At 45.9% G+C, this 26,561-nt stretch overlaps 1 protein-coding gene across 1 annotated transcript; it reads right to left on the minus strand.

Moving 5' to 3' along the window:
* Window positions 1-24,036: 24,036 nt before the first annotated feature.
* Window positions 24,037-25,807, minus strand: LOC147737585 (uncharacterized). The gene has a single exon (XM_086936405.1). The coding sequence runs from the start codon at window positions 25,732-25,734 to the stop codon at window positions 24,037-24,039; it is 1,698 nt and encodes a 565-aa protein (XP_086792531.1). The 5' UTR covers window positions 25,735-25,807.
* Between the last annotated feature and the right edge of the window lie 754 nt (window positions 25,808-26,561).

A 26,561-nucleotide genomic window follows, 5' to 3' on the forward strand; every position in this document is an offset into this window, starting at 1 on the left:
GTTCTGACACAGCCTTTTGGGGACAAGCAACGTCCATGCACATACTTTTCATCGACTATATATATCCGGTAGCTAAGGTGTTGTCGAGTTGTTTGAGATCCACAGCCGTGGCAGCTGTTTCTATTCGACAGTCTGCTGGGTTAGTGATGAATAATATGTTGATCGTGATGGTTCCACATGCGGTGGACACTTTGTTAAACAGAACCAAGACACAGCACTTAACTAATGCTTGATTGTCAGGTTATGAGCTGACACTGTTAGCGAGTCATGTACACATAAAGAGGTGCAATACGTTAAACCCAGCAACGTTATTGCCGATTTCAGTAGAGACAGGCGATGTTGAAATACATGATTGTTGTCTCAGAACAGAAGAAGAAACAAAAGGGAGGATAGACCTTAGGGACACTCCTCTTCCAGAATGTGATGGTACTTTGTGGGTTGATGGTTCGTGTTTCAAGTTGCCGAATGGTGATACGACTGCGGCATATGCTGTTACGACTTTGCATACGATTGTTGAAACTGCACGTATCCCACATAACTCTGCGCAAGCAGCAGAATTGATTGCATTGACAAGAGCGTGTGTGTTGGTGAAAGGAAAACTAGTGAATGTGTACACTGACAGTCAGTATGCCTTTGGTGTTGCTCACAGTTTTGGACGATTGTGGAAAGAGCGTGGGTTCCTGACTTCACATGGTGCTAAGATCCAGCATGGTCAGTTGGTGAATGAGCTTCTTGAGTCGCTGACCTTGGCGTTACAAGTTGCGATTGTGAAATGCAGTGCACACAAAAAGGTTACAGATGATGTTAGTCGCGGAAATGCATTTGCTGACGAAGTCGCGAAAGAAACTGCAAGGAATGTAATGAGCCGAATGTATATTGCAGGCCCTGCAAGATGGATTGGGGACGTTGGAATGTGTGAAGATACGATTGAGAGTGTGAAATCCATTCAAGCTGAAGCTACAGAGAAAGAGTTGAATGAATGGAGAGAAAGTAAGGGTAAATTGGACGCAAATGGCTGTTGGGTTGAATTGTCAGAACATCAGCGATGGTTGTTACCCGATGCGTATGTACTTGCAGTGGTGACAATGGCCCATGGAATGGCTCATATCAGTGTGAAAGGGATTTGTAAGTTTTTAGCTCCGGGATGGCAAAATGCTGGAATTCCCAAGTGTGCAGAGAATGCGGTCAAGAATTGTATGGTGTGTCTGAAATACAATCCTGGTAGGGGAACCCCAACTCCAGCTGGTAATTTTGCGCCTCCAACGTATCTGTTCGAGGTTTTGCAGCTAGATTTCATCCACATGAAAAGGTGCAACAATTTGAAATACGTACTTGTTGTTGTTTGTGCCTTTTCAAGATGGGTAGAGGCATACCCCTTAAAGGACAATACTGCCTTATCCACAGCCAAAACCCTTGTCAAAGAATTCTTCCCCAGATTCGGAATGCCAAGAATGGTCTGGAGTGATAATGGGAGTGAACTTGTGGGTCGAGTGATGAAAAATGTATGTGAAGGGCTACGCATCCATCAAAAGTTCCACGCTGCAAATCACCCCCAATCAGCTGGACTAGTAGAGTGCTATAACGGCACGTTAAAACTGAAACTGGCCAAGATTCAAGCGAGTTCTGGTCTTAAATGGCCTGACGCTCTGCCCTTAGCACTCCTATCAACGAGAATGACTGCGCATTCGCGGGTGGGACTTAGTCCCTATGAAATAGTGTTCGCCCGTCCGGCCAACATATGGGGAGTGCCAAGGCCAATCAAGTTCAGCAAGTTAGAACACCCTGTACTGCTTGATTATTTGTACGAATTGACGGCTAAATTGCGTGTTTTACACCAACAGGTCCACGACACCCTACCTCAGGTCTCTGAAACTCCAGGACATCCGATCGCTCCTGGAACCTACGTGCTGATCAAGAATTTCCAGCGAACAAAGAATGATCAGCCCAGGTGGACCGGCCCTCATCTAGTACTCCTCTCAACGAGATCAGCTGTTCGAGTGGAAGAAAAGAAAAATTGGATCCACGGGATCATTGCAAGAGGGTCCCTTTACCTCTAGCATACGACCGGTGGACCCAGGAGGGGATCGCTGACTCTGAGACTGAGACTGTGCCTCGTTTTCTGCCTTTTAGCGATGCACGTGTAAAAGGAACAACTTCTGAACAGGAAAGCGAGAATGTCTTGCAAGAAGCTGTGCCACCGTCAATTCGATTGAACACTACAAAGCCTGAACTCTTATTTCAAGACCAGACGGCACCTGGAAGAACCCGTTATAATTTGAGGCCAAGAACTATGACTATGGACAAATACAAATTCTTTTTCTTCTATTTTTGAAAGTGCAGCTCTCCCATCTGAGAAACTTGCTTATTTTTGTTTTTCGAACCCCCACCTGGGTTCCGCTGCTAGGGTCGCGGTTGCCCAAGTCTTTGGGGTGCAGCCGAAGACGTTAGGTCGACGGTTCTGGTTGGTCTAAGGGAGTTGCCCTGGACTGACAGAAGCATTCCTTAGCATAGAACACCCTACCGCCGCAGGCAGCAATTATAGAGGATGGAGTTTTTCAAGATGGAGAGACCTGCCAAATCGATGAACTTTAAAGCCAGAATGTGCAAATTGATGACAAAAACACGATTTTTGATATTATGTATTTGTATGTTGCTTAGTGTAATGATGTTTTTGATAGGATATGTTTTATATACCTTTCAAGTGACATTTGCACCCACTACACAGCCCTTACCTCCTCCTACTGTTTCCTCGCATTCTTTTTATCCTCTGCCTGAACACGAGCCCGCTAGAAAGATCAGAATTTGCCAATAACTCATTCATTCAGCTTTTACACCAACACCAACTAGTAGTGAATACAACTAACTGTTGGGTGTGCGGGTTATGCCACATACTACCGATAAGGGCATCCCATACTTGGTCTTACCTTTCAGCTACAATGGTTCTACAATGGTTCTTTGTGGGAGTGAAGAACAGGACCACGTCAGGTCTGAGTAAAAATGTGCACACCTCTATACAGAGTGTAGGACCCCTACCCTCACCTATGTTGCATTTCTAGACAGTGTTCTGAGACAAAACACTTAAAGAGGGAGTAGCACAACGTTAAGAAGATTTCTAAACATTAGTTAAGAGTGAAATTAGAAGAGTGCCTTCTCGGGCACATGTTTTGTTTCGTTCCTGGTACCTCCCACCTACACGGCCGACCCAGATTACCATAAGACAAGGGTAGTTAGAGGTGTCATGAGTGAAGACGACACTGCCGGACAAGAATTTGGAGACTTCATAAAGGGTTTTCTGCTGTTTTTGGGGCCCATGGTGAACAGCAGGAACATAAGGCAATTGACAAGGGTGATTGAATCCACTGTAATTGAAACAGCCGGTGCCCTTAGTAATTTGACTGCTGAGCTCCAGTCGGATCGCCTTATGACACTTCAGAACAGGGTCACGTTAGACGTCATACTTGCAGACCGCGGTGGGGTATGTAAAGTGATTCAATCAAGTTGCTGCATTTTCATCCCAGATAACGCTCCAACAGTATACCAGGCCATCTCCAAACTGCATAAGATCTCTGAATCCATTCACGTGGATGAAGGAGAATGGTCACTGATGGGGTGGTTCTGGGAACTGATATCCGCCTGGGGATGGAAGATTCTGATAGTCATTGGGATGATCTTAGCCATTCTTTTCCTGTTCTGTTTGTGTGTACAGTGTGCTCCTGCAATATGTGGCCTCTGTGCTACATCGTGTGTAAGGAAACCTGTATCAAGAAACGAGCTAAGTAATAGGATGATGCTACAGCAACATCTCAATGACTTTATGAATATAGACCTGGACTCAGATTAGCATGAGTATAGGTTATTGCCTATGTAAGGGCAACAGGAGGGTCTGTAGTACTGAAAATTCTGGACCTGTGTCGAATCATGACGATTTTTGTATCAGCAGACCGGTAATGAGTTAAATACTATGCACAAGCATTTTCGTCATGATCGAGTGACGGAATCACCCTGAAATCGGAGTTTCCGTACCGAACCCTCGGGTTCCATTTTGTGAACGGCATCCATTTTGTGATTGCCCTCACATAGCTAAATGACTAAGGCTAAAAACGACTCTGAAGGACACGTACACCTTTGCTGACTCTCCTGTGACCTGGGCAAGCTGACTCCACTGCCCGAAGCCAAACCTGATCGGCCAGGTCCCTTCCCAGTGTCCGAGCGAGATTAGTATCAAGGCACAACATACCATAAACCTTTCATCGCACACACACCATGCCTAATATTACACACACCTGTCCCTGTTTCTTGCTTTATGACTTGCTTTAAGAGGAGGAGGTGCCCGATTTTATTAGGGGTCCGTCTGTTGCGTGCTTATCTAGGTTCCTGATCGATACTGTGACCTTATGCCCCTATTCGGCTATAAATCCATTTATTCCCTATATTGGCATAACCGTTCAAGTGCGATTTTCTGAAAAGTCATCTCTGGCCTCACACGAACAGAGCCACATTCCAGCATGACTCCCTGCTACTTCCTTTGCGACCAATTAGTGCAATGACAGAGCAGCAGTCACTATCTGATATTCCTAGATAACACTCCGAGTTCTTCAACAAGATAAAAACTTAGCAAACCTGGAAATCCCCGCTTGCTATGTTTTGATTAGTAATGGAACTCTAATGAGCAACTGATAACTGTCACTTCCTAGTGACATCTTTAATTGACATCTTATGTCCAGCAAACTTGCGTCAAACCCGGCACCTGTCAGGTATAAATATTACCAACGTTGCCTTAAGCAATGTGAGCTGTGAGCTGATGCTGGCTGCCTGCAAGACCCCGTGTTGGTAAATCTAGCACTCTGTCGCTGCAGCCTGCTATCCTGTGGTGGTGAAGCTGCTGATTACCATTATCGCCGCTACAGCGCGAACTATGGTGCAGTACGCTTAAGGAGCTGAACAGCCGTCCTCTGCGAAGACATCCAGCAGATTCCAGCTGCCCGCGGACGCTGTCCCCCCTCCTTCCTCGACGCGCTGAAGAGAGCCGCTGCCTTTCTCGTGCAGAGAAATCCAGTCCCGGCGCTTCCGGTTTACCCTCGCAGGTGACTGGGATATCGAGAGAGACCCCTGAAGGAGATACCAATCCTCCATCATTCTATTCAGAGGTATGGTGTTGACTAAACCCTTAGACGAGAATTCTTGAAACAAACCTTGGCAAAACCAACTTAACTTAAGCTACTTACTTACTCCCCTTTTCACGTGTTAGGCTTAGGTCAGGCACACTGGGGTAGGCTTAGTTAGAAGCACCAGTTGAGTATGTTAGCCTAATATATATATGACTGTATATATGTTTTATTACTTTTAACCATTGTATGGCTAAGAAACCATATCAATGCTTTTACGGTTCTATTTCGCAATACTTATCTTACTGTACGTACTTTTTATAATAACAATTATTGCAATTGTGGCAATACATTTCTTTTGTACGAGAAGAAAGACTGTTCAATAAATGTTAACCTTTATTGATACACGCCCGTCTCTCTATTCTCTACATCTCGTGAAAGTAAACTGCACTAGACTGACTGAGTGAAATCTATGTCTATTGTTTCACAAGACCCTAGAGATTGACTCTTGATCTGAGGAGCAAAGTTGTCATGTTGCACGGTTGTTGGAAAACTGAATCCCTTCTTGTCTGTGCCAAGGGAGCTGATCACTTCCTATGCAGAGAAGAAAGTTTCCAGTGACCTCTGAGCTAGTTGGTAACACAACCCAATTAAGTTTAGCATAGTCAGTGGAGGCCTGGAATATCTGCAGTTCCACGTCGATACTACTGTTTATGTTATTCCAATGCGCAGGGCCTAGTGGGAAACTAGGAACTACACTACACGTCGATATCTGATGAAAATACTGGACCTTGCCGGGTAATTAATTGTGTGCTGGACGGACAGAAATGTGGGCTTGTCATCATGACTCTGCTTTTTCTTTGTAGTGAAAATATGTGAATGGTCAACTGTAAAATAAGGAATGTTTGCCTGAAGCATATTATTTTGTATAAAAGGAGAAGACTGGCTTTGTAAGATCGAGCAGTCTCCTGAGAACATACATGCTGTTGTACTTCTAGGATACCTGTTACTGGCTGCAGCCAATAAATACGATCTTTGATTTCACCTAGAAGACTCTGTGTTTCTGTAGTCTGAAACAGGAAGGGCTGGAAGTCTTTGGGTGCTGTTCCCTGGCACCGCTGGGTTCTTAAAAACCCGGTACTTCACCACTTTTTACCAAATGTATTATTAGTACATGAACTTCAGTATTTCCTACATTGCTGAAATTTAATCTCTAATATTTTTGTAATGTCGTGTAAATATTTGTTCCTGTTAGTTCCCATTTCAATATTGTCACGAAATGTACCTATTCTTTTAGTCAAACATATTGAAATATCTTTATCAATTTTTTGGGGCATTCTAAAAAGTGTTTTCACCCTCTAACTTAAAACTTCCTAAGAAAAAAATTGACGTGCAGTTCCTGGTTTCTCTAGATCATTTAGCTTTCTCACTAAACAAGCACAATATTGATTTGAGAGAGGTAGTTATTGTAGTCATACACACTGGGGTTAGTTTTGAGAAAACAAATATAGAACTTCCTTTATCTTTAGAAATAATAATTGCAAACATTTATGTTCAATGATTTCAGGTAATTTACTAATAAAGATATCAGATAAAGATCCTCTAATTTCTTATACCTTGTGGTATCAAAAATCTGCTAGAATTAACAGACTTCTCTTCTAGATAAATCAAGGTTTGAGAAGGTATTAAATGCGATTATCAAACTTCTCTTATTTTAACACATTTTTCAGTGCACAGAGTATTTTCCCTACATAGATCACAACATTTCATGCAATGGTCTGTGCTTGAACGTACAATGAAGGGGTAAAAATGTATTTCTACCACAATCAAGAAACCCCTGGGTCTCTGAGGATTACTATTTCAAATGAAGACTTAGCTAAGATGAAATATCCTTTTAAAAGGACGATTTTCCTCACCCACCATAGTTGGCATGCTTCCTTATTGGGAATCTCCTTGCACCGTGATACAACCCCGTCAGCGAGAGGGAGGAGTTCAGACATGTTTTGGTATAGAGAAAGGTATACTAAATACCACAATAATGAGCTCAGGGTAGTGGGGGCAGCAGAGTGAAAGTTAAACCTTGCTAAAGGGTATGTGGTTTACATTATTTGTATGCCCCTGCACCATGATTAAAAACAGGGCACTGTGGGAGAAATATATATACACTGTTAGAGTCAATAAGAGGTCAACATGTTTCAGCCTATTAACCCTCCAAAGAGGTGTTTGCCACATTCTTCAGGACTTAATCAAAAGTTCTGCTGCTCAATGTACTCCATCAATAACAAGCATTGGCATAGCCAATAGGTCTCGCCTTTGGGACTTTATAAGTGTTTAGCCATGCAGATCCAGTAACAATGTGAAATAATTTCCATTAAAAAAAAGAAGACTCTAAACTAACTAAGCTTGACGTGACTTTATAACTGGTTAATCGAACATTTCTGGAGGTTTAGTATATATAAACAACTCCTTTATCTATGGTGTGTCATATAAAATTGATGCTCTAAATTTTGGTAAGAGTACACAATGTCAAAAAATTCAATGCTGCTTTTATATCAATTTACTTTTGAAAGCTTGAAGTGGTATTTGCTTATGACTAGGCGCTAATGACTATTTCCAGATGACAATGTAATTAGCATTTTTTGTATAAGATGTGCTAAAAGTATGGGTAGGGAAAATGGCTATTTTGCCCAAAGGCTCCCCTTTGTAAATGCATGCTAGTTCAAATTTATACACAGAATCACAATTTTTTATGTGGTACACTGTAATGTTAGATAAATCTATTTTACCCTTCTGACCCTTGAACTTGCTGGTAGGTCGCTCCCCCACCACACAGCTCCGCCTGTGTGTCCTGACCCTGCCTTCTGTTCCCTGATTGTGCTAGTTTTTCTTGCCTCTGTTCCCTGATTGTGCTTGTTTTTCTTGCCTCTGCCCCCTGATTGTGCTTGTTTTTCTTGCCTCTGCCCCCTGATTGTGCTCGTTTTTCTTGCCTCTGTTCCCCGATTGTGCTCGTATTTTCTTGCCTCTGTTCCCTGATTGTGATCGTTTTTCCTGCCTCTGCCCCCTGACTGTGCTTGTTTTTCGTGCCTCTGCTCCCTGATTGTGCTTGTTTTCTTGCCTTCTGTCCCCCTCGCTGCCCCTGATTTTTTACCTCGCCCCCCGTGCCCACTGCTCACCTCTCGACGTTGCTGTCCCCGCGGCCCCGCCCCTGCACCCATTTGCCATTCCCTGCCTCCCGTCTCCCAGCTGCTCCTCCCTCCCAGCTCCCCCTCAAATGGTGGCAGCTGCCCGTCTGCGCCCATCCGCGCCTGGACCGCACCCAGCGCCAGAACCCCTGGACCCCGCAAACGCCATGACACCAGACTCCACTACGATGCCAGCAGCCTCCACGCACTCAATTCCAGGCCACCCCAAAACAGACCCACGGACCTTTCTCCTGCAGCTTCACCTGCGACAGAACCACCAAACCTCCAAGGTCTGGACCCAACCACCTCTACTGCATACTCCTCAACATCCGCTCCGCACGCAAACACGCCGTCAAGCTCTGGGATCTGCTCGACACCACCGCCCCAGACGTGGCCTTCCTGACCGAGATCGGGTGGAACGGCTCTTCTGCAACCGACATCGCCATAGCCATCCCGGACTGCTACAAGATCACCCGCATGGATCGGGCCAACGGAACCGGAGGAGGAATAGCCATCGTCCACAAGCCCACCCTCAAGGTCACCACCCACGCAGACGACACCCTCCACACCGCCAAACACCTGCTCATCTACAGACCCCCCTGGTCCCCGGGCTCAGTTCAGCGACCCCATCGCCAACCTCGCCAGCACCCGCCAGCACGGACTACATCCTCCTCGGGGACCTGAACTTCCACCTCAAGAACAACAAGAACGCCAACTCCGCCACCCTGATCGACAACCTCACCAACCTCTGCCTCAAACAGCTCGTCACCGCACCCACCCACGCTGCCAGCCACACTCTGGACCCCATCTTCTCCACAGGCACCCACGTCGCCTTCGACCACACCACCAAACTCCACTGGACTGACCACCGCTGCATTAATTTCACCTTCAAGAAACCAACCACGCACCACCGCACCCAACAGCTGGCTCGCTGCTACTGGAGCAAAGTCACAGAAGACCGGCTGATCACCACCACGAGCAGAACCCACCCACCAACCCTACCAACCCAGACGCCGCAGCCCGCAACCTCAGACAGTGGATCAACAACTGCCCCAACACCCTCGCCCTCTCAAGAAACCCTCCCACAGCCACGCCAGCAAGAGAGCCACCTGGTTCACCAACGAGCTCCAGACCTCCAAACGCGCATGCCGGAAACTGGAGAAAATATGGCTCCACGAACGCACACCGGACAACCTCGTAGCCCACAAGGACGCCACCCGCAGACATCACCACCTCATCAGATTAACCAAGAGATCCTCCTTCAAAGACCGCTTGGATAACAACGCACACAACAGCAAAGAGCTCTTCAGCATCGTAAAGGAAACCCAGCGCCAACGCGAACGCCAACGACATCCTGCCCTCACAAGAACTGTGCGACTTGCTGGCCATCTTCTCCCACCGCAAGATCGCTGACATCCACGACAGCTTCAACACCACAACCGCCCGACTACACCACACTCCACCTCCCCTGGGAACACCACCAGCGCCATCCGCCTGACCTCCTGGTCCAACGTCAACGACGATGAGTCACGCAAGGTCATGAACTCCATCCACTCAGGAGCTCCGGCAGACCTCTGCCCACACCACGCATTCAACAAAGCAGATGCAGCCATCACACCCCAACTATGCAAGGTCATCAACATCTCCTTCGAAACAGTGACATTCCAGGAAAGCTGGAAGCACGCCGAAATCAACGCCCTTCTCAAGAAGCCCAAGGTGGACTCCAAGGACCTCAAGAACTTCCGGCCCATCTCGCTGCTCGCGTTCCCGGCAAAGGTCATCGAGAAAATCGTCAATAGGCAATTGGCCCGCCACCTGGAAGACAACAACATCTTGGACCCATCCCAGTCCGGATTCAGACAAAACCACAGCAACGAGACAGTCCTCATCGCCGCCACAGACGACATCAGGCACTAACTAGACAACGGTGAAACATCAGCCCTCATCCTCCTGGACCTGTCGGCTGCCTTCGACACGGTCTGTCATCGCACTCTAAAGACACGCCGCCTAGAAGCCGGAATCCAAGAGAAGGCCCTTGACTGGACCACGTCCTTCCTCTCCGGCAGATCCCAGAGCGCCCGCCTCCCACCATTCCGATCCGAAGCCACCGACATCATCTGCGGCGACCCCCAGGGCTCATACCGACGCTGCTCAACATCTACATGGCCCCCCTCGCAAAAGTGGCCCGCCAGCACGACCTCAACATCATCTCCTACGCCGACGACACCCAACTCATCCTCTCCCTCACCAAGGACCTACACACTGCCAAAACCAACCTCCATAAGGGAATAAAGGCTGTCTCCGACTGGATGAGGAGCAACTGTCTGAAACTGAACTCAGACAAGACGGAGGTACTCATCCTCGGACCCACCCCCTCAGCCTGGGACGACTCCTGGTGGCCAACCACACTGGCAACAGCACCAACACCCACCGACCATGTACACAACCTAGGATTCATCCTCGCTCCTCCCTCTACAACGCTACACAGGTCAACGCCGTCTCCTCCTCCTGCTACATCACCCCCCGCATGCTTCGCAGGATCTACAAGTGGATCCCGACCGAACCAAGAAGAATGGTGACACAGGCCCTCGTCAGCAGCAGACTGGACTACGGCAATGCACTCTATGCAGGAATCCCATCCAAACACCTACAACGACTACAACGCATCCAAAACGCCTCTGCCCGACTAATCGTCAACGTCCCCCGTCGCAGCCACATCACCCCCCACCTGAGAGACCTGCACTGGCTCCCCGTTGACAAGAGGATCACCTTCAAGCTCCTCATCCACACACACAAAGCACTCCACAACGTCGGAACAGCCTACCTTAACAGCAGACTCAGCTTCTACACCCCCACGCGCCAGCTCCGCTCCGCCAGCCTCGCCTTCACCACTGTCCCCCGCATCCAACGAACAACCTCCGGCAATAGATCCTCCTCCTACCTCGCCGCCAAGACCTTAAACACCCTCCCTACCCACATACGGCAGACCCAAGACCTACTCGCCTTCAGAAGACTCCTGAAGACCTGCCTCTTCGAGCAGTAGCTTCACCCCCTCCCCTCAGCACCTTGAGACCCTCACGGGTAAGTAGCGTGCTCTACAAGTACTCTGATTGATTGATTAATAAGCAAGGGATGACGATGAACAGTTATTAGGTCTCTGGTTTTAAACAGATTCAGGCTGGAACAGACAAGGTGTTGGTTGACTGTGCCTCAGAAAATGGTTGTTTCCCGCATGCTCCTTTCAGGCGACTTAAATCCCTTCAGTGGAAGAGGCGGCTGCATTCCTGCAGATATGGCCAGGTAAGTACTTGGCTGTTTCGGTTTTCCAGTGGGGCTAGAATAGAAGCTGTTAAGGCCAGTGGCTTAGCTTCCTATTGGTGCAGCAGGTGCAGTGGCACCAGGCAGAAATAGATCTCATAATATAGGAAGGCCTATGTACAAATGCAGCTCGATCAGACAGGTCGGGAACGCCTAATGGCTTTGAACTTGATAAAGTCAGATTAATCACTGGTCTTGAAATGCAAATGGCAGCATTAGGCATGCAGAGATGTAATCTAAGTAAGCTCATTATGTTCAGGGTACGGGAGAGTGTTTAGGGATTAAAGCAGTTTGACAAAAGCATTTCCGCCACCTTAGAAATTCAATCTTCCTTGTCCTACCCTAGTATACAAGTAGTACCACATTCTTTGTATACCTGAATTAAATAGGCACACAAAATAGTACTGTATTTAAAGGCCCAGTTCAGAATAACATGGAAGGTGCACTGTCCCAGACTACACAACTGTGGGTGCTATCATCCCACACAGGGGGGAGCACATCAGATTATGCTGGAAAAAGCATGTGGTGCCCCAACGTAGGCGAAGTTGTAAACCACCAGTCTGCTTACATAGTAAAGCGTCTGGCAGCTATTAAGTGAGGTGGCACGTTTCCCCTGCAGGTGGTTGGGGTCTGTCACCATCATGTCAGGTGGGGGGTATACAATCAGTGCGCCTCCTGACTGCTTGTTTGCCTTTCTGCCTGTGTCAATAATACAGTGGAGTCCTTGGAGGAGTAGTCAATTTGTATTCATGAAAGACACTTGTGTTTCTCGGATGTGTAATCCCCAGATGATGCCTGAACTGTTCCCCAATGGGCTATTTGTACATTGTATTGAATTGTATGGTCTTATGAGGACTGTTAATAATAATAAAAAAGATTTAGTGAGTGTTTATTGCCCTCTATGTCACTCTACTTCTAAGCACCTAATTGTACGGTGCCTACTGTCATCTGCTCACTTACATTATGCTTATTATGCTTAATATAAATAGTGCACAATTTAGGCGTTTGTGTCTGCCTACAACGTGGACCTGATACAAATAGCAGTACCTACAAGGTGGATGGTACAATTCAACAAGAGTCTAAGATACTCCAGCACAGATGACTTTGCATCAACATTACGGGGCATCAGTCTTGATGGCAAGCCAACCTAAAACTTATCAGTATTGTATTCATTATTATCAGAGACTATACTTGCCTCTTGGATACAACTTTACAACGGAATTTTATAAATTTTCGTACAGTTGTGTGTATACAATAAAACAACCTCCCCACCATAATTGATCTATCTATTCATCATTTTGGCTTCTGGAGTAGCATGCTACTCGCCGAAAAGCACTTCAACACTTCATCAGGGGTAGCAAGCGCTATATAAATGCAAAACCTTCCCTCTTCTATCCCCCCACAATCTTTTTTAACCCAACTAACAGACCAACATGTCCAGCTCTCAAATTAATTTTATATTTCCCTATACTAATTCATCACTAACCATTTCTGGATCCTGGAATAGCGTGCTACTCATCGAAAAAGCGCTTCAATGTTCATCAGGGGTAGTAAACGTTATATAAATGCAAATACATTACAATTACTGTTTACATCGGGCTGCACTAACACGAGGATAGAAGTAGGGTGGGGCTTAGAGTTTATCTGCCCAGAAAGAAGCATACTACAGAAAGTGTGTGAACAGTCTATATGTTGTGCGCCTGGCAGAGAAAAACACAGCAAACAATATCTATCGAAGAGTCTATTGGCTCAGTCAAGGCTTGTATTTTTAATACAATTCATGTCCGCAAGCACAAGGATAGGAAAAAAGCTTTCTAAATATACAAAAGAAAATTGGATGATTTTGAAAAACGCTCCGGCCCACACCCATCTCCCACGTAGCAGGATGGATACACTGTGAATGCGATATCCTCTGTGGACATGTGCGCCTCTGCCGGAGTTACATTTGAATTGTTACAAAAATACCCCCTCCCAAAAAGAAAATGTTTACTGGGCCAACTGGAAAGTAAATGTAAAGGAATAAATAGGCACTGTATCAATACTGAAGGCATTTTGGACGAACCGGGGTTAAATGTTTCAGAAGGCAACAATTCGATGAACCAGACTACCAAAGCACAGGAATGCGGCGGGAGCTTCCAGTTCTGGGTCGGATTCCTGGAATGATGCACACGCCGCAGGGAACAGATGCAAGGGGCAGGCATCGTTCTTGTAAACTACCTTGACTTACATGGTGCAAAAATCTATGCATTTTCATTACTTGGTATTAAAACTCATAGATATAGTAGACAGACCCAACGCTCCGGACCTCAAAAGAATGGATTCTTAGGCATTCTGAAATTTTTGTACAAGGAGGGATTTAAAATTACCTACATCGCCTGCAAAAGGTCAGAGAGAACGGAGTGCTCCGGAGTGTGCATAATTTGGTTCCCAGAACTCCTTGCAAGAAGGAGCTTGAGAATTTTAGTCTCCACAGAGCTGCCGCAGGATCTCTGACAGTCAGTTCATCTCTCCAAGCTATTATGCAATTTATTTCTCCTTGGTCAATGCTCAGAAACCGGCAGACGAGATCCAGTTTTCATGGGTTTTTTCGTACTCAAATCTGCCATAGCTTCCATGTACAGGGTGATTAACAAAAACACTTTATTAAAAGAACAACGATTGGTCAGCCGGTTTTACAGCTTTTTGTTAAACATTGAAAAGGTCCCAAAGCAAGAGAGGGAAAAGCAGAAAAGGGGAAGGTGATAAAGAGAGACAACAAGGATGAACAAGCGCGGCCGCACGTGCCAGGTTGGCGGCGAAAGTGAAAGCGCCGCGTTTGGAGCAAAAGTGCACCAGGGCCAGCGCGACCGCCATCTGTTCCCCATAAATGCGACAGCGAGACGCGGGCACGATAATTGGAAACAGATGGCGCTGCTGCTCGATTCCAGAGCTCCATAAGCCAGGGGAGAGCGAAGGTGGGACATGAACCCGCCTTTGGCCAATAGCATGCTGGCTTTATTAGAAAGAACGCATACAAAGGCCAATAGCGGGTGATGAAAAAAAAAAGCACACGAACGAGCGTGCGTTCAGAGTTTAAAGCCCTTACTAAAAGCCTCGCAGGGGGGACCTAAAAATGGTATACGAACCGATATGAGTATAAAGAAGGGTTTTAATATACAAAACCATCCAGTGATCATATTAATCTTCATATAGAGTGGTGAATTCACTGGTGGTACCTAAAAGAACACATACATAGGAAATATAAGACTGGTTTGAAAAAATCTAGGTCAGACATTTGAACAACTATGCTAGCGTTACATTTCAAAGCTATTCAATCCAGGACATACAAAGCCATCCGAACGGGACACAACCATATACTGTATAGTCAATGTCTGTTATTAATAGTATAGGTGAAAAATAAAATAATTTTTAGACAACAAGGTTCACTACAATAACAATATACTGTAGAAGGGTTCATCCGCTGACGTCGGAAAATGTGCCTGAACTACCGTGGCATGCAGCTATCTGCCCTATAAAAGAGTTATTGGAAGGGAAGCATGGTAAGAAAATAAGTCTTCTGGAAGGTTGTAATTCTAGGCATTTCACAAAGACGTGTGAAGAAAAATGGTGCCCATGTAGATTAAAAACCGTCCAAATACTCATTGGCGTTGTCTGCAATAGTGATTGAGGTATTTCCGTATGGCTGTGAAGTCCCTAATAGTTTCCCCAGCATGTATTCAGATGTCACTAAGGTCTATCGAGACAAGCGGGCAGCGTAATGGTGTTTAACACTAGGGGGAGACACGCCAAGACCGTGGAGGCAGTCGTGTGTCTGCCTTGAAGTTTGTGTATCAATGCGCTTAAAATAGTTAACCTCAGCATGGGTGCATCGTGCTTTGTTTTCAAAATACAACACCTGACACTTTGCACTGAGAACTTTCCTACGACATGAGAGAGTGTGCTTTGAAACTTCCATATCTTTTACACGAATGCAACATTCTTTCCATTTCATAACAAAAGAAAAGACGGGCTTAGTGCACAAAAGATTCAAGTCAAACAAAAAGGTAGGTTTAGGGACCAATTCCTGTATACAAGGAACACGCTGCCTCGAAACAATTGCAGATATAACAAACGTAGGGTCCGAGACCCATACCTGTATACGGGGAGCCAGCAATCCTTTATACCACAGCAGATGGAGGACGGTGACCAGAGTAATTGCTGCTGCTTGTATAGAGTATCTGGGGCTCGCTAAAGCCAAATTTGGTGTGTGTCTACTCACTCAGATTGTATAATCGCATCACTCTGATGCAGTCTCATGACCACGAGTACTTGAGAAATGTAGTCCCATGCCGGCAGCATGAATCTGAATGAACGTGCACTAAATGCGGAAGGCTTTCGTGCTTCTCTCACACACAGCCGCGTCTTCACGTAGAATAGAATCACTAAAGCCGGGCCTCCATCGAAGTTAAATGCAAACACCACAATGTACTGGCATGTATTTTTAAAGGGTCAGAGGCGTATACCCAAGGGCAGAAGACCCATTAGGAAAATAAGCACACACCCGAAAACCAGATTGCCTATAGTAGAAATGAGTGATGGGTGTGTAAACCATGTCCCTTGCACTACACATGTATCCCGTTGCAAGCGGTCGGCCCCATACATCTAAGGGTATAGAGATGTCAGTGCACCCGAATCAGAGTGCCCAATCTTGTATGGGTAAGTGTAGGATGGTTGGACCATGTCCAACGTACAGTCTGTTACAGGTATCTGGTGGTGCTAATCTTCTTCTGAGCTTATGAGAAGACAATAAAAAAGAGATATATATGAAAATATAGAGAAGAACAGGCAGTGTCCCTCGCACATATTCAAAGGCACCTGGTTATCAGGAGCCATTGTTCTAAATGGTTAGCCATATGTATTCTCTTGTATGGTAGGTGACTGGTGGCACTTCACCACACACCCAGAAAAATCGCTCACGTGGAAAAGGTCATGTCTAATGGCGCCCCCTCCGTCAGAGAAGGGACAATTCCCTTGTTCCTATTGCAACCAATTGAGATTTGGGCCTATCCTACATGGACAAGGGAAAATGGTGTTCAGGCCCCATTCGATCCCAATCACTGCTTTTGTTCCCATGGTTTGTCTGTGCCAATTGGGATTTCAGTTATATGTGTGTATTAACGATATTTTGGTCATCTGGCGTGGTAAAGATCAATCTATCACTACCTACACTAAATCAATGTGCAAGTACTAAGAGTGTGGCATGCCAATGAGTGCTTCCACAACAACTTAAAGAAAATACTGTCCTACCTTATAGGCCCTATTAACGGCCACAAACGGAATTCTCCTTAAGAAACAATTGGTTTAATAAAGAAATCAGACTATGACGTAGATATCGGGGTAAGGCACTTCGCACAAAGGACATCTCAAAAATCAGTCTGGGTGGAGAGAGGTACAAAAGGGCCCAGGCTCGGGCTAAGAAAGAATGGGAGGAAGAAAGATGGTAGGAACTCAATTGCTTTCTTAAGAACTTCACCAGGTTTTGGGCACTTGTAAAGTGGAGGGGAGAGATGTCTCTGCTTCATAACATTTCTCCCCAAAACTGAGTTGATCATTTCTCCAATCTTTATTCAGTAACTCCTTTTAATGAGGCGGACACTGTGCTGGGGACTGTGTAAACAGACACCTCTATAGCTGTACCTGTCCCTTTCCTTGACCTGGCCGACACCCTTTGCTCTGGATGATGATGGATGAGAGGTAGAACTCCATTATTAGACAGCATTCCAGCTTATATACTTCTGCTAGAAAGAGATACATTGTCTTGGTATAACCTTTTCTTAACTAACGCCATTATCATTGGTGCCCCAGTACCTGACTCTTGGAAGGGAGCGGACGTTGTCCCGATATATGAGAACGGAGATAGATTCCATCCAGCCAATTACAGGATGATCAGCTTGATCAACAGTGGGGAGAAAATTTCTGCCCAATTGGTCTTGAGCAGGATTGAGGAATGGACTGCTGCTAAAGCCATCGTATCGTATCCCCCTTTCGGACAGGCTTTCGGAAGAAGATATCCACATTTTTACAGGTTTTCAGCTTCCTTTTATTCTATTGGAAGATCGTTGTGGTCGGCAGGGCAACAGGTTTTGGGTGATATGGGCCATCCCAGGAGGCTATTGAGCCTACTGATCTGTCTACATGAGGTTAATTATGCTCAGGTTCGCTGGAGAACCCAGGGCCAAGTGACTGAACAATTTCCTATCAATTAAGATGTTTGCGAAGCTGTGCACTGGCACCCACCCAGTTTTCTTTATTTCTTAATGTTCTTCATTATCTGCCCTCTTTCTCAATTGATGCACCATCCCTGGCTGGCACAAAACGAACAAGTTACTTATCTTATTTATTTATTTATTGGATTTGTAAAGCGTGCAAATACCTGAAGGTGTCTCGGTGCTGGGGACAACGAGCATGAACCACACTACAGAGTAGCTTATTGAGTAAACAGCCATGTTGTTGTCATTTTTCTGAAAGCAAGTAAGGACTGGCTGGCTTTGGTATGAATTGGGAGGGAGTTCCAAAGTTTCGCTGTAGCAACAGTGAATCGCTTGTCACCCCATGATGCTGTCTTAGTACGAGGGACCTTTAGCAGGATTGCTGTGGAAGAACGTAAGGCCTAATTTGGAATGTAAGCATCAAGGGCCTCATTCAGAAACAGAGGTCCAGAGTTACGTGAAGCTTTGTATGCAATACAGAGCGCTTTAAACTTAATTAGATTTTTCACGGGGAGCCAATGATACTGGTGAAGTATATGTGAGATGGATTTGTATTTGGGGGTACCTGATAGCATTCTGGATGGTGAGTTTTGAACCACTTGGAGTTTATAGAGGACTTTGCTCTGAGCATTAATAAGGAGCCCATTGCAATAGTCAATGGTAGACATAACTAAGGGGCTTACTGGTGTCTTTCAAGCCGCAAGAGATAGGAAAGGTAAGAGCTTTTTTATCATTCGCAATTTACGGAATGATGATGAAACCACAGCAATGGCATGAGGGACAAAGGACAGTCTGTCGCCCACATTTCTAACTTTGGTGACTAGCAGTGGAAGGGGCACCAAAGAAGATGGCCACCATGAAGATGACCAATTTGGCAGTAATTTGCTGAATATCATAACCTTTGTTTTTTCCGAGTTAAATTTAAGGCAATTGTTGGCCATGCAACAACTGATGGCCAACATGCCTTTCTGCAAATTAAGCTGCTACTTCATCACCATCAGCGGGGAAGGTATTCCGGACCACTATCACAGGAGGGCTGGTGCAGCTTCTCACAGACAAGACAGTCAATGACGATGGTCTCATCAGGAAGAGTCACACTTGAACTTGTTTGACAGCGAGCCGAGGATTCACTGGCTGCAGTTGTTTGGTCCGACGAACGGGCGCTGGAACTGCTTAGTTGAATTTGACTTCCTCCCAGGTACGGTGCCCCGAGATACAGAAGAATCCTTGCTATGTTGTACTGAATATAGTTGAGAAGCATATTGGAGAGGCGGGGATCTACCGTCCTGATGAGACCACGGTAATTAACTGGAACGGTTGAAACATTAACTATACAGGGACTGTTTCATATAAATTATGTCTTCTAAGAATCGCCTCTGCTTAATTTGTATTGTACAAAAGTATTTTCAACCCTGTTTCTGTGTACAAAATGTGGATCGGACGGTTTTTTCATCATATCACTTTCATCTTGAGCACTGCGCAGTCATCACTCAACGATTTATATATACACTTGCTGCTGAGAATACAATTAGAATTTTGGGAAATGAAAAGGCCTCATCTGAATTCTAATCATGATAAAAATGGTGAATTAATATCTGCCCAGGGCCTGCATATGTGATACAGACCTGTGAAATAATGAACTCATAGGTAGTTGTTCACAGTGCGCCTGGGAAGTGCTTCTTTGAGTCTCCGCTTGTCCCTTCTGTAGCAGAATGACGTCGACACTGAGCTGAATGTTGTCTCCTACTCTGCTTTAAAGTTAGAGGACCCAGTCTGGTGTGTGGGGAATATTCACAAGGTGAGGAATATGCAGGTAAAGGAGTATCCACCAGAAAGAGCGTTACCAAAGGCAAGTAACTGGTGTGTTATGTTTTCCTGCTGTTGTATATTATCTCATTTTGGGTGGTGAACTCCGCGGAGCTCGCGTTGTTCCTAAAAACTCCGCTCCGTGGAGGATAGCAAGGTTTTTTTCAACGCTCACACTCTTCAACGTTATGTGATGGAGCGAGGAAAATCCACCTTCTGATGAGATTTTTCCTTGCTCGCGCAGGTCTAGTTGGCGAGCAAAATCAACCTCCTGGCGAGATTTCTCAAAGCGGGTCGTTGGATTTCTCAATGCAAGTGGTCGTGGCAGGTCACAACCACTCGCATTGAGAAACCTTCCTTCGCATTGACAAAGCGGCCGCTTGAGTAGAAGCAGCTGCACCCTCTTGTGCTGCACATGGTGCCTTTCGCGATTATTTTTATAGGGCGGGACAAACACTAGGAGATCAAAATCACCACGAACAGCATGACCCTTATGCACTCCGCTGCTTATGGAACTCTGCGTAGACCGCCAGAGTTATCTTTGTCACTTTGCAGAGTTCTTCATCGAGGAACTCCGCCTAGGCTTAATCTTACCATGAAAATATAGATATCAGTCATATGTTAAGAAACAAGGGTGAGTAGAAACCTTTTGGGTGGAGTAAAATTTAAGACATTAATATTGTGTTTTTTTTTGACAATTAGTTGATTTTTTCAAGCACTAACACTTCTCTGTATCAAGTAAAGACCTTATGAGTTTTGTAAATTTCAGATACTCAAATTGTGGATTTTGTTGCAATTAAAAAAAATTCAAGCCTGAAATTTCTTTGGAGGTTGCATGTGGGCAACCTAAGTTATCCTGTAGGAGGTTCTTTTTTTTTTTTTTTTTTTTTTAAAACGTTTATTGTGCAAGCAGAAACGTACAAATACGGGCCTACAACCAATCAGGCCGGCCACAACACATTACGGGCGCACAAAATCAGGATAGAAATTCTCCAGCAGTTCCTCAGCATTCTATAAACAATCAGTAAACATTAAAAGTCGCAATATAACCGCTAGGAGCAGGATAAGAGAAGGTTAATTTTATAATATAATAGGAAGTACAGCAGGAACAATTGCAGCTGTTAGTTTCCGAATTCCTATGGCGGGCAGTTGGTGAAGCAGCAATACAAAGGAGCAGTGAGAATCAGAAATAGTAGCAACAATTGGCGAAAGCAACGCATAGTTCCCACGTTGCAAATCAGTTCCTACCGCTGCCCACCGTCCACCCATCACCACTTGAATATGTGCTGGTACCAATCAAAGAAGTCAGAACTGCAACACAAAAATAGCCATCCGCTATACTAACCCAAAGAAGGGGAAAAGGAAAGGAAGGGTAGAAGAAGGAATGTGAAAAACAATGAAGAAAGAACGCAGCGCCGCAGCATGCGCCCCATGGCAGATAAGGCACACAATACTCAAGACCCACAATCGGAATCGAGGCAAGTAGGATGTGTAAGTGTGCTATCATTATCATTAACGCGAAGAAATCATGTCCTACACTGTCAGCGAACACCCCCTGGGGCATGCATGCGGACATAGCGTCCCGATAAAGGGATACAAAAGAGCCATAGAACTAAGAAAAAGCGAACAATATACAGACCCTATCCCACCCACACCACCCTGCACCCCTGCAGAAGGCTACGGCCTACCCCCCCCAGCAGCGTGCCTGTCGCCCTAAGTAGAACCCGAAATACAGAAGAATCAGAAAGTAAAGAAAGAACACTACAGACAAAAATAGGAAGGAAAGCGGGAAGAAAAAACCAGTGGGAGAGGAGATATGCAATCGAACCGTCAGCTCCCACCCCCCACCTTAACACAATTAGAACCCACATCGAGATGAAATCGACACAAACTCAAACATCAGGAACATGAAGAGGAATTGGTCATACTGTTATAGCTGCGAGCAGTCCTCATCTCCACACATTAATTGAGTGGAGAAATGTGGCTCAGGGGTTAGAGGCGGCAGACCCGGAAGCTGAGATCGGCCCTGGACCAGGGTTCAATTCCCCGCCTCGGCGGGTCTTGGGCTAAAAATTCCACGGACTCGATAATTCTCGCTCCGGTGCCTTCTCGATTCACGGGTTCACTCTCTGCGACTCTGGGCAATAGCTTGCTTAATCTGCACAACGGCCCCTCGCGGCGGGATGCCTGGCTTTCACCTTGTGGATACCCTGCCGGGGTTATCTCACAGGGGAATACCAGGAAGGGTTCCCTAAGCAAGCGCCGGGAAACCCACTGCGGGTAGCTGTGCGCTATATAAGCTCAAATAGATTTACATTTACATTTAATTAGCAGTCCGCCGAGGCGATTCCATCTCACCCCTGTCCTCTCCTGACCAGTACTTTAGGCACGGAGTGTGCATAGGATCGGAACAAAGCAGGCCAAGGGTGCAAAATAGGGGATCCAAGTCTCGAGCAGCAATACAGATAGTGGCAGCCGCGGACCAGACTGGCGAAGAGCAACGTCAGGAGCAGCAGGCAGCACGGGTACAGTCTCGCCGACCAAAGGGGGGAGGTTTCCCCCACGGAACAGCCATGGGACCCCTTCCAAGCATTTCGAGTCAAAAAACCGCCGGGTACCCCAGCGAAACTGACCTGGACGGACCCCGGCGTGGGGCCCTCTCCCACGTCCACCTGAAGCAAAACCTCCTGTAGACTCGAAGCAACAGACATTTGAACTCTCAGATGAACGGCGGTCGCATTCCCTTCAACAGCCGGGAGAGACAAATCAGCACATTCCCTCGGTCGGGCCGCATACATGGGGGGCGGCCCAGCAAGCCCGGCGGTAGAATCGCTATCCTGTACAGCTGCGGCAAAGGCCATGGTTGTGCGCCAGGAACACAGGGCGGCGAAGACATCGCCAATCGTGGGCTCACTCCCACACTCTCCAGCCAACGTGCAGTTCGACAGGCCAGTTTCGCCGCCCCCAACGGGTCCGAGACCCAGGGCGCCGACCGCCATTTTGTCGGCGCAATGAGGCCGCTACGGTCCTCGACCCCGATCCGGGCCGTCAAACAAGGCTCAGCGGAGTCTCGCCGGATCCCGCTAATGACAATCTTGGGGCAGAAAGATGGGTCACCAAGACACTGGGGGTAGCCGGCGCCACCGTCTCATGGGCGCCGCCCGCCGATTCCGGGCGAAGGGCTTCAAGATGGCCGGACTGGAGAACAAAGGGGGGACAAGCCTCCTATACGGTCAACCCCCGTCCGAGGGAGGCAGCGCCCCGCAGCTGGGCCCCCGGGCCACCAGACAGGGCCCGGTCAGTCGCCACCGGTCCAACCGCACAATGGCCTCTTCAGCCGACTCCTCTCCTCCACCAGGGGTCGGCGCCGATACCCCGCTCCGGCCGACCGTTGCAGGCGAGTCCCCGGCCTGCACGCCACGGAGGCTCCGGAGCAAACAAGGGCACAGCTCAAGATCCGCGGCACTCAGGAGCTCCCGGGACAAACGGTGAGTGCAAGCAGCCTTTCATAGTCCCATAGTCCGTCGAATGTGTCTCCTTGGGGCAGGATAAAGTACAGGATTTACGGTTCAGGCAGGAAGGTTGACGGAGCCGAGCTACAATGCGGCCATCACGGTCGTGAGCTTGGCTCCTCCCCCCTGTAAGAGTTTCTTGATGAATCCTATTGCAACTACAATATGTGCTCTGTCATGTAAAGTCAGGTTGTTAGAAGCTTTTCTGCATCTCAAGGTACGCCTTACTTTTCACCTGGTGTGGATGCATTTCTCATGTTTAGTGAGATCTCCTTTCTGAGTATAACGTTTCTGGCTTTCCCCTCCTGTATATGGCTTTAGTCCAGTGGGAATTCTCTCTTGTGAAGTGACATTGTATTCAAGACTAAACCTTATCTGACATTCAGAACACACATAAGGCTTTTTTCCCCGTGTGAGTTCGCTCATGTCAAGTGAGAAGTAATTCGTAACCAAAACTTTGCTTGCATTTCGAGCACTCATAAGGTTTTTCCCCAGAGTGGGATCTCTCATGAAGCAGAACAGTCTTTCAGATACAAGCTTTTATGGCACAAGGACTTTCTCCAGTGTGGAGCTTCTCATGGTGAGATAGCGTTTTTCTCTGCATTTTATTCTGGCATTCAGAGCACTCATAAGGTTTTTCATCAGTATGGAGTCGCTTATGGTTAGTGAGGCTGTGCCAATCAAATAGGAATTTCTGGCATTCATCGCATTGGTAATGTTTTTCCCCTCTGTGTGTCTGCTCATGTAGAGTGAGATTGCGTTTGAAATTGATGCTTTTCTGGCACTTGTAGCACTGAAATATTTTGATGGTGTGTTAACCATCTCTACCTCTGAATCTTTTCTGACATTTAGAGCACTGATAATTTTATTCACCAGTGTGGATTCTCACATGTTCAGTGAGATGAGATTTTTGGCTGAAACATTTTTGGCATTCGGAGCACTGATAAGGTTTTTCCCCAGTGTGGATTCTTATATGCTCAGTGAGATTGCTTTTTTGACGGAAACATTTGTGGCATTCAGAGCACTGATAAGGTTTTTCCCCAGTGTGGATTCTTATATGCTGAGTGAGACTGCTTTTTTCACTGAAACATTTGTCACATTCAATGCACCGATAACGTTTTACCCAAGAGTGGGTCCTTGTATGTTTAGTGAGTCTCATTTTGTCACTGAAACATTTCTGGCATTCAGAGCACTGATAAGGTTTTTCCCCAGTGTGGAATCTCACATGTGCAGTTAGAAGTGATTTAAGTCTGAAATCTTTTGGGCATTCAGAGCACTGATAAGGTTTTTCCCCAGTGTGGGTTCTTATATGTTGAGTGAGACTGAATTTGTTTGTGAAACATTTCTGACATTCAGAACACTGATAAGGTTGTTCCCCTGTGTGGGTTATTGTATGTTGAGAAAGACGTCTTCTGTCTCGGAAATTTTTCTGGCATTCAGAGCACTGAAAAGGTTTTTCCCCAGTGTGGGTTTTTATATGCACCGTGAGAAAGCGTTTTTCACTGAAACATTTCTGGCATTCAGAGCACTGATAAGGTTTTTCCCCAGTGTGGATTCTTGTATGTTCAGTGAGTCTGATTTTGTAACTGAAACATTTCTGGCATTCAGAGCACTGAAAAGGTTTATACCCAGTGTGGGTTCTTATATGCCGAGTTAGACTGCTTTGGTCACTGAAACATTTCTGACATTCAGAGCACTGAAAAGATTTTTCCCCAGTGTGGGTTCTGATATGCCGAGTGAGACTGCTTTGGTCACTGAAACATTCCTGGCATTCAGAGCACTGGTAAGGTTTTTCCCCAGTGTGGATTCTTGTATGTTCAGTGAGTCTGATTTTGTAACTGAAACATTTCTGGCATTCAGAGCACTGAAAAGGTTTATACCCAGTGTGGGTTCTTATATGCCGAGTTAGACTACTTTGGTCACTGAAACATTTCTGGCATTCAGAGCACTGAAAAGATTTTTCCCCAGTGTGGGTTCTGATATGCCGAGTGAGACTGCTTTGGAAACTGAAACATTCCTGGCATTCAGAGCACTGAAAAGATTTTTCCCCAGTGTGGGTTCTGATATGCCGAGTGAGACTGCTTTGGTCACTGAAAAATTCCTGGCATTCAGAGCACTGGTAAGGTTTTTCCCCAGTGTGGGTTCTTGTATGTAGAGTGAGTCCTCTTTTGTCACTGAAATATTTCTGGCATTCAGCGCACTGATAAGGTTTTTCCCCAGAGTGGATTCTCATATGTTCAGTGAGTTTAGATTTACGGCAGAAACGTTTCTGGCATTCAGAGCACTGGTAAGGTTTTTCCACAGAGTGGGTTAATGCATGTTCATATAGACTCGGTTTGACTCTAAAGCTTTTCTGGCACTCAGAGCACTGATAAGGTTTTTCCCCAGTGTGGATTCTCATATGCTCAGTGAGATAAGATTTACGCCTGAAACTTTTTTGGCATACTTTGCACGGAGAGTGGTTTTCCCCAGTGTGGATTCTCATATGCTCAGTGAGATAAGATTTACGCCTGAAACTTTTTTGGCATACTTCGCACTCATAGTGGTTTCCCCCAGTGTGCATTCTGTCAAAATTGTGAGATGAGATTTATGGCTGTATCTTTTTAGGCACATGTAACTTTTTTCCCTAACTTAGGTTATTTTGCCTTGATTGAGGCGGTTTTGAACACTGAATTTGTTCTCACAGTCTGTGTTTTTATAAGGTGTATACCTAGACTTAATATCTCTACGTTTAGTTTTCTCTTGCTTATATGCCACGGTAAGAGTGAACCCGATTTTAGAGTCAGGCTTGTTTAGATAATGTTCAGCATTTATCTCTACTTGAATTGAGCAAAATATGTCTGGAAGCAGCCCTGTAACACCTGTCGAAATGTTTCAAGCAGATGATAGTCTTTAGGTTATAGCCTATCCGGCAGCAACTTATTTTGTGACAGAAGATTTTCTCAAATCTATTTGTATAGGTTCTTAACAATGCAGTGATAAGGTGTTAGTCTGATATTTAATCATTAAACTGATAAGTACCTTTTTGCACTGATGTAATTGCAGTAAATGAGGGTGTTAGAACGTGCAGAGTACTATTGTGGATCACGAGTCTCAGAACATCAGTTCCTTTTACCCTTTCTATGTTTGGTGTAAGGTTAAGATTTGTAGTTCTGAAGACGAGGATGTATTTACATTACCTATAGCGCAACGGTGCTCCTTTAATCCATTTTTATATTTAACAGTTTTACATATCACTCATTCACAGCAGATACTGTTGAGGCGATTTACATAGAAATACAGAACAGTACACAATAAAAAGGAAACACTCTGAGATGGTCATGAACACAATAAAGTGGTGAATTTTTAAGGTTTTCGCAAGAGTGAGCAGACTGGGTCGCGGTTTTCTTC

Source organism: Lissotriton vulgaris, chromosome 1_1 (genome assembly GCF_964263255.1).
Source record: "Lissotriton vulgaris chromosome 1_1, aLisVul1.2, whole genome shotgun sequence".
Classification (NCBI taxonomy): Eukaryota; Metazoa; Chordata; class Amphibia; order Caudata; family Salamandridae; genus Lissotriton; species Lissotriton vulgaris.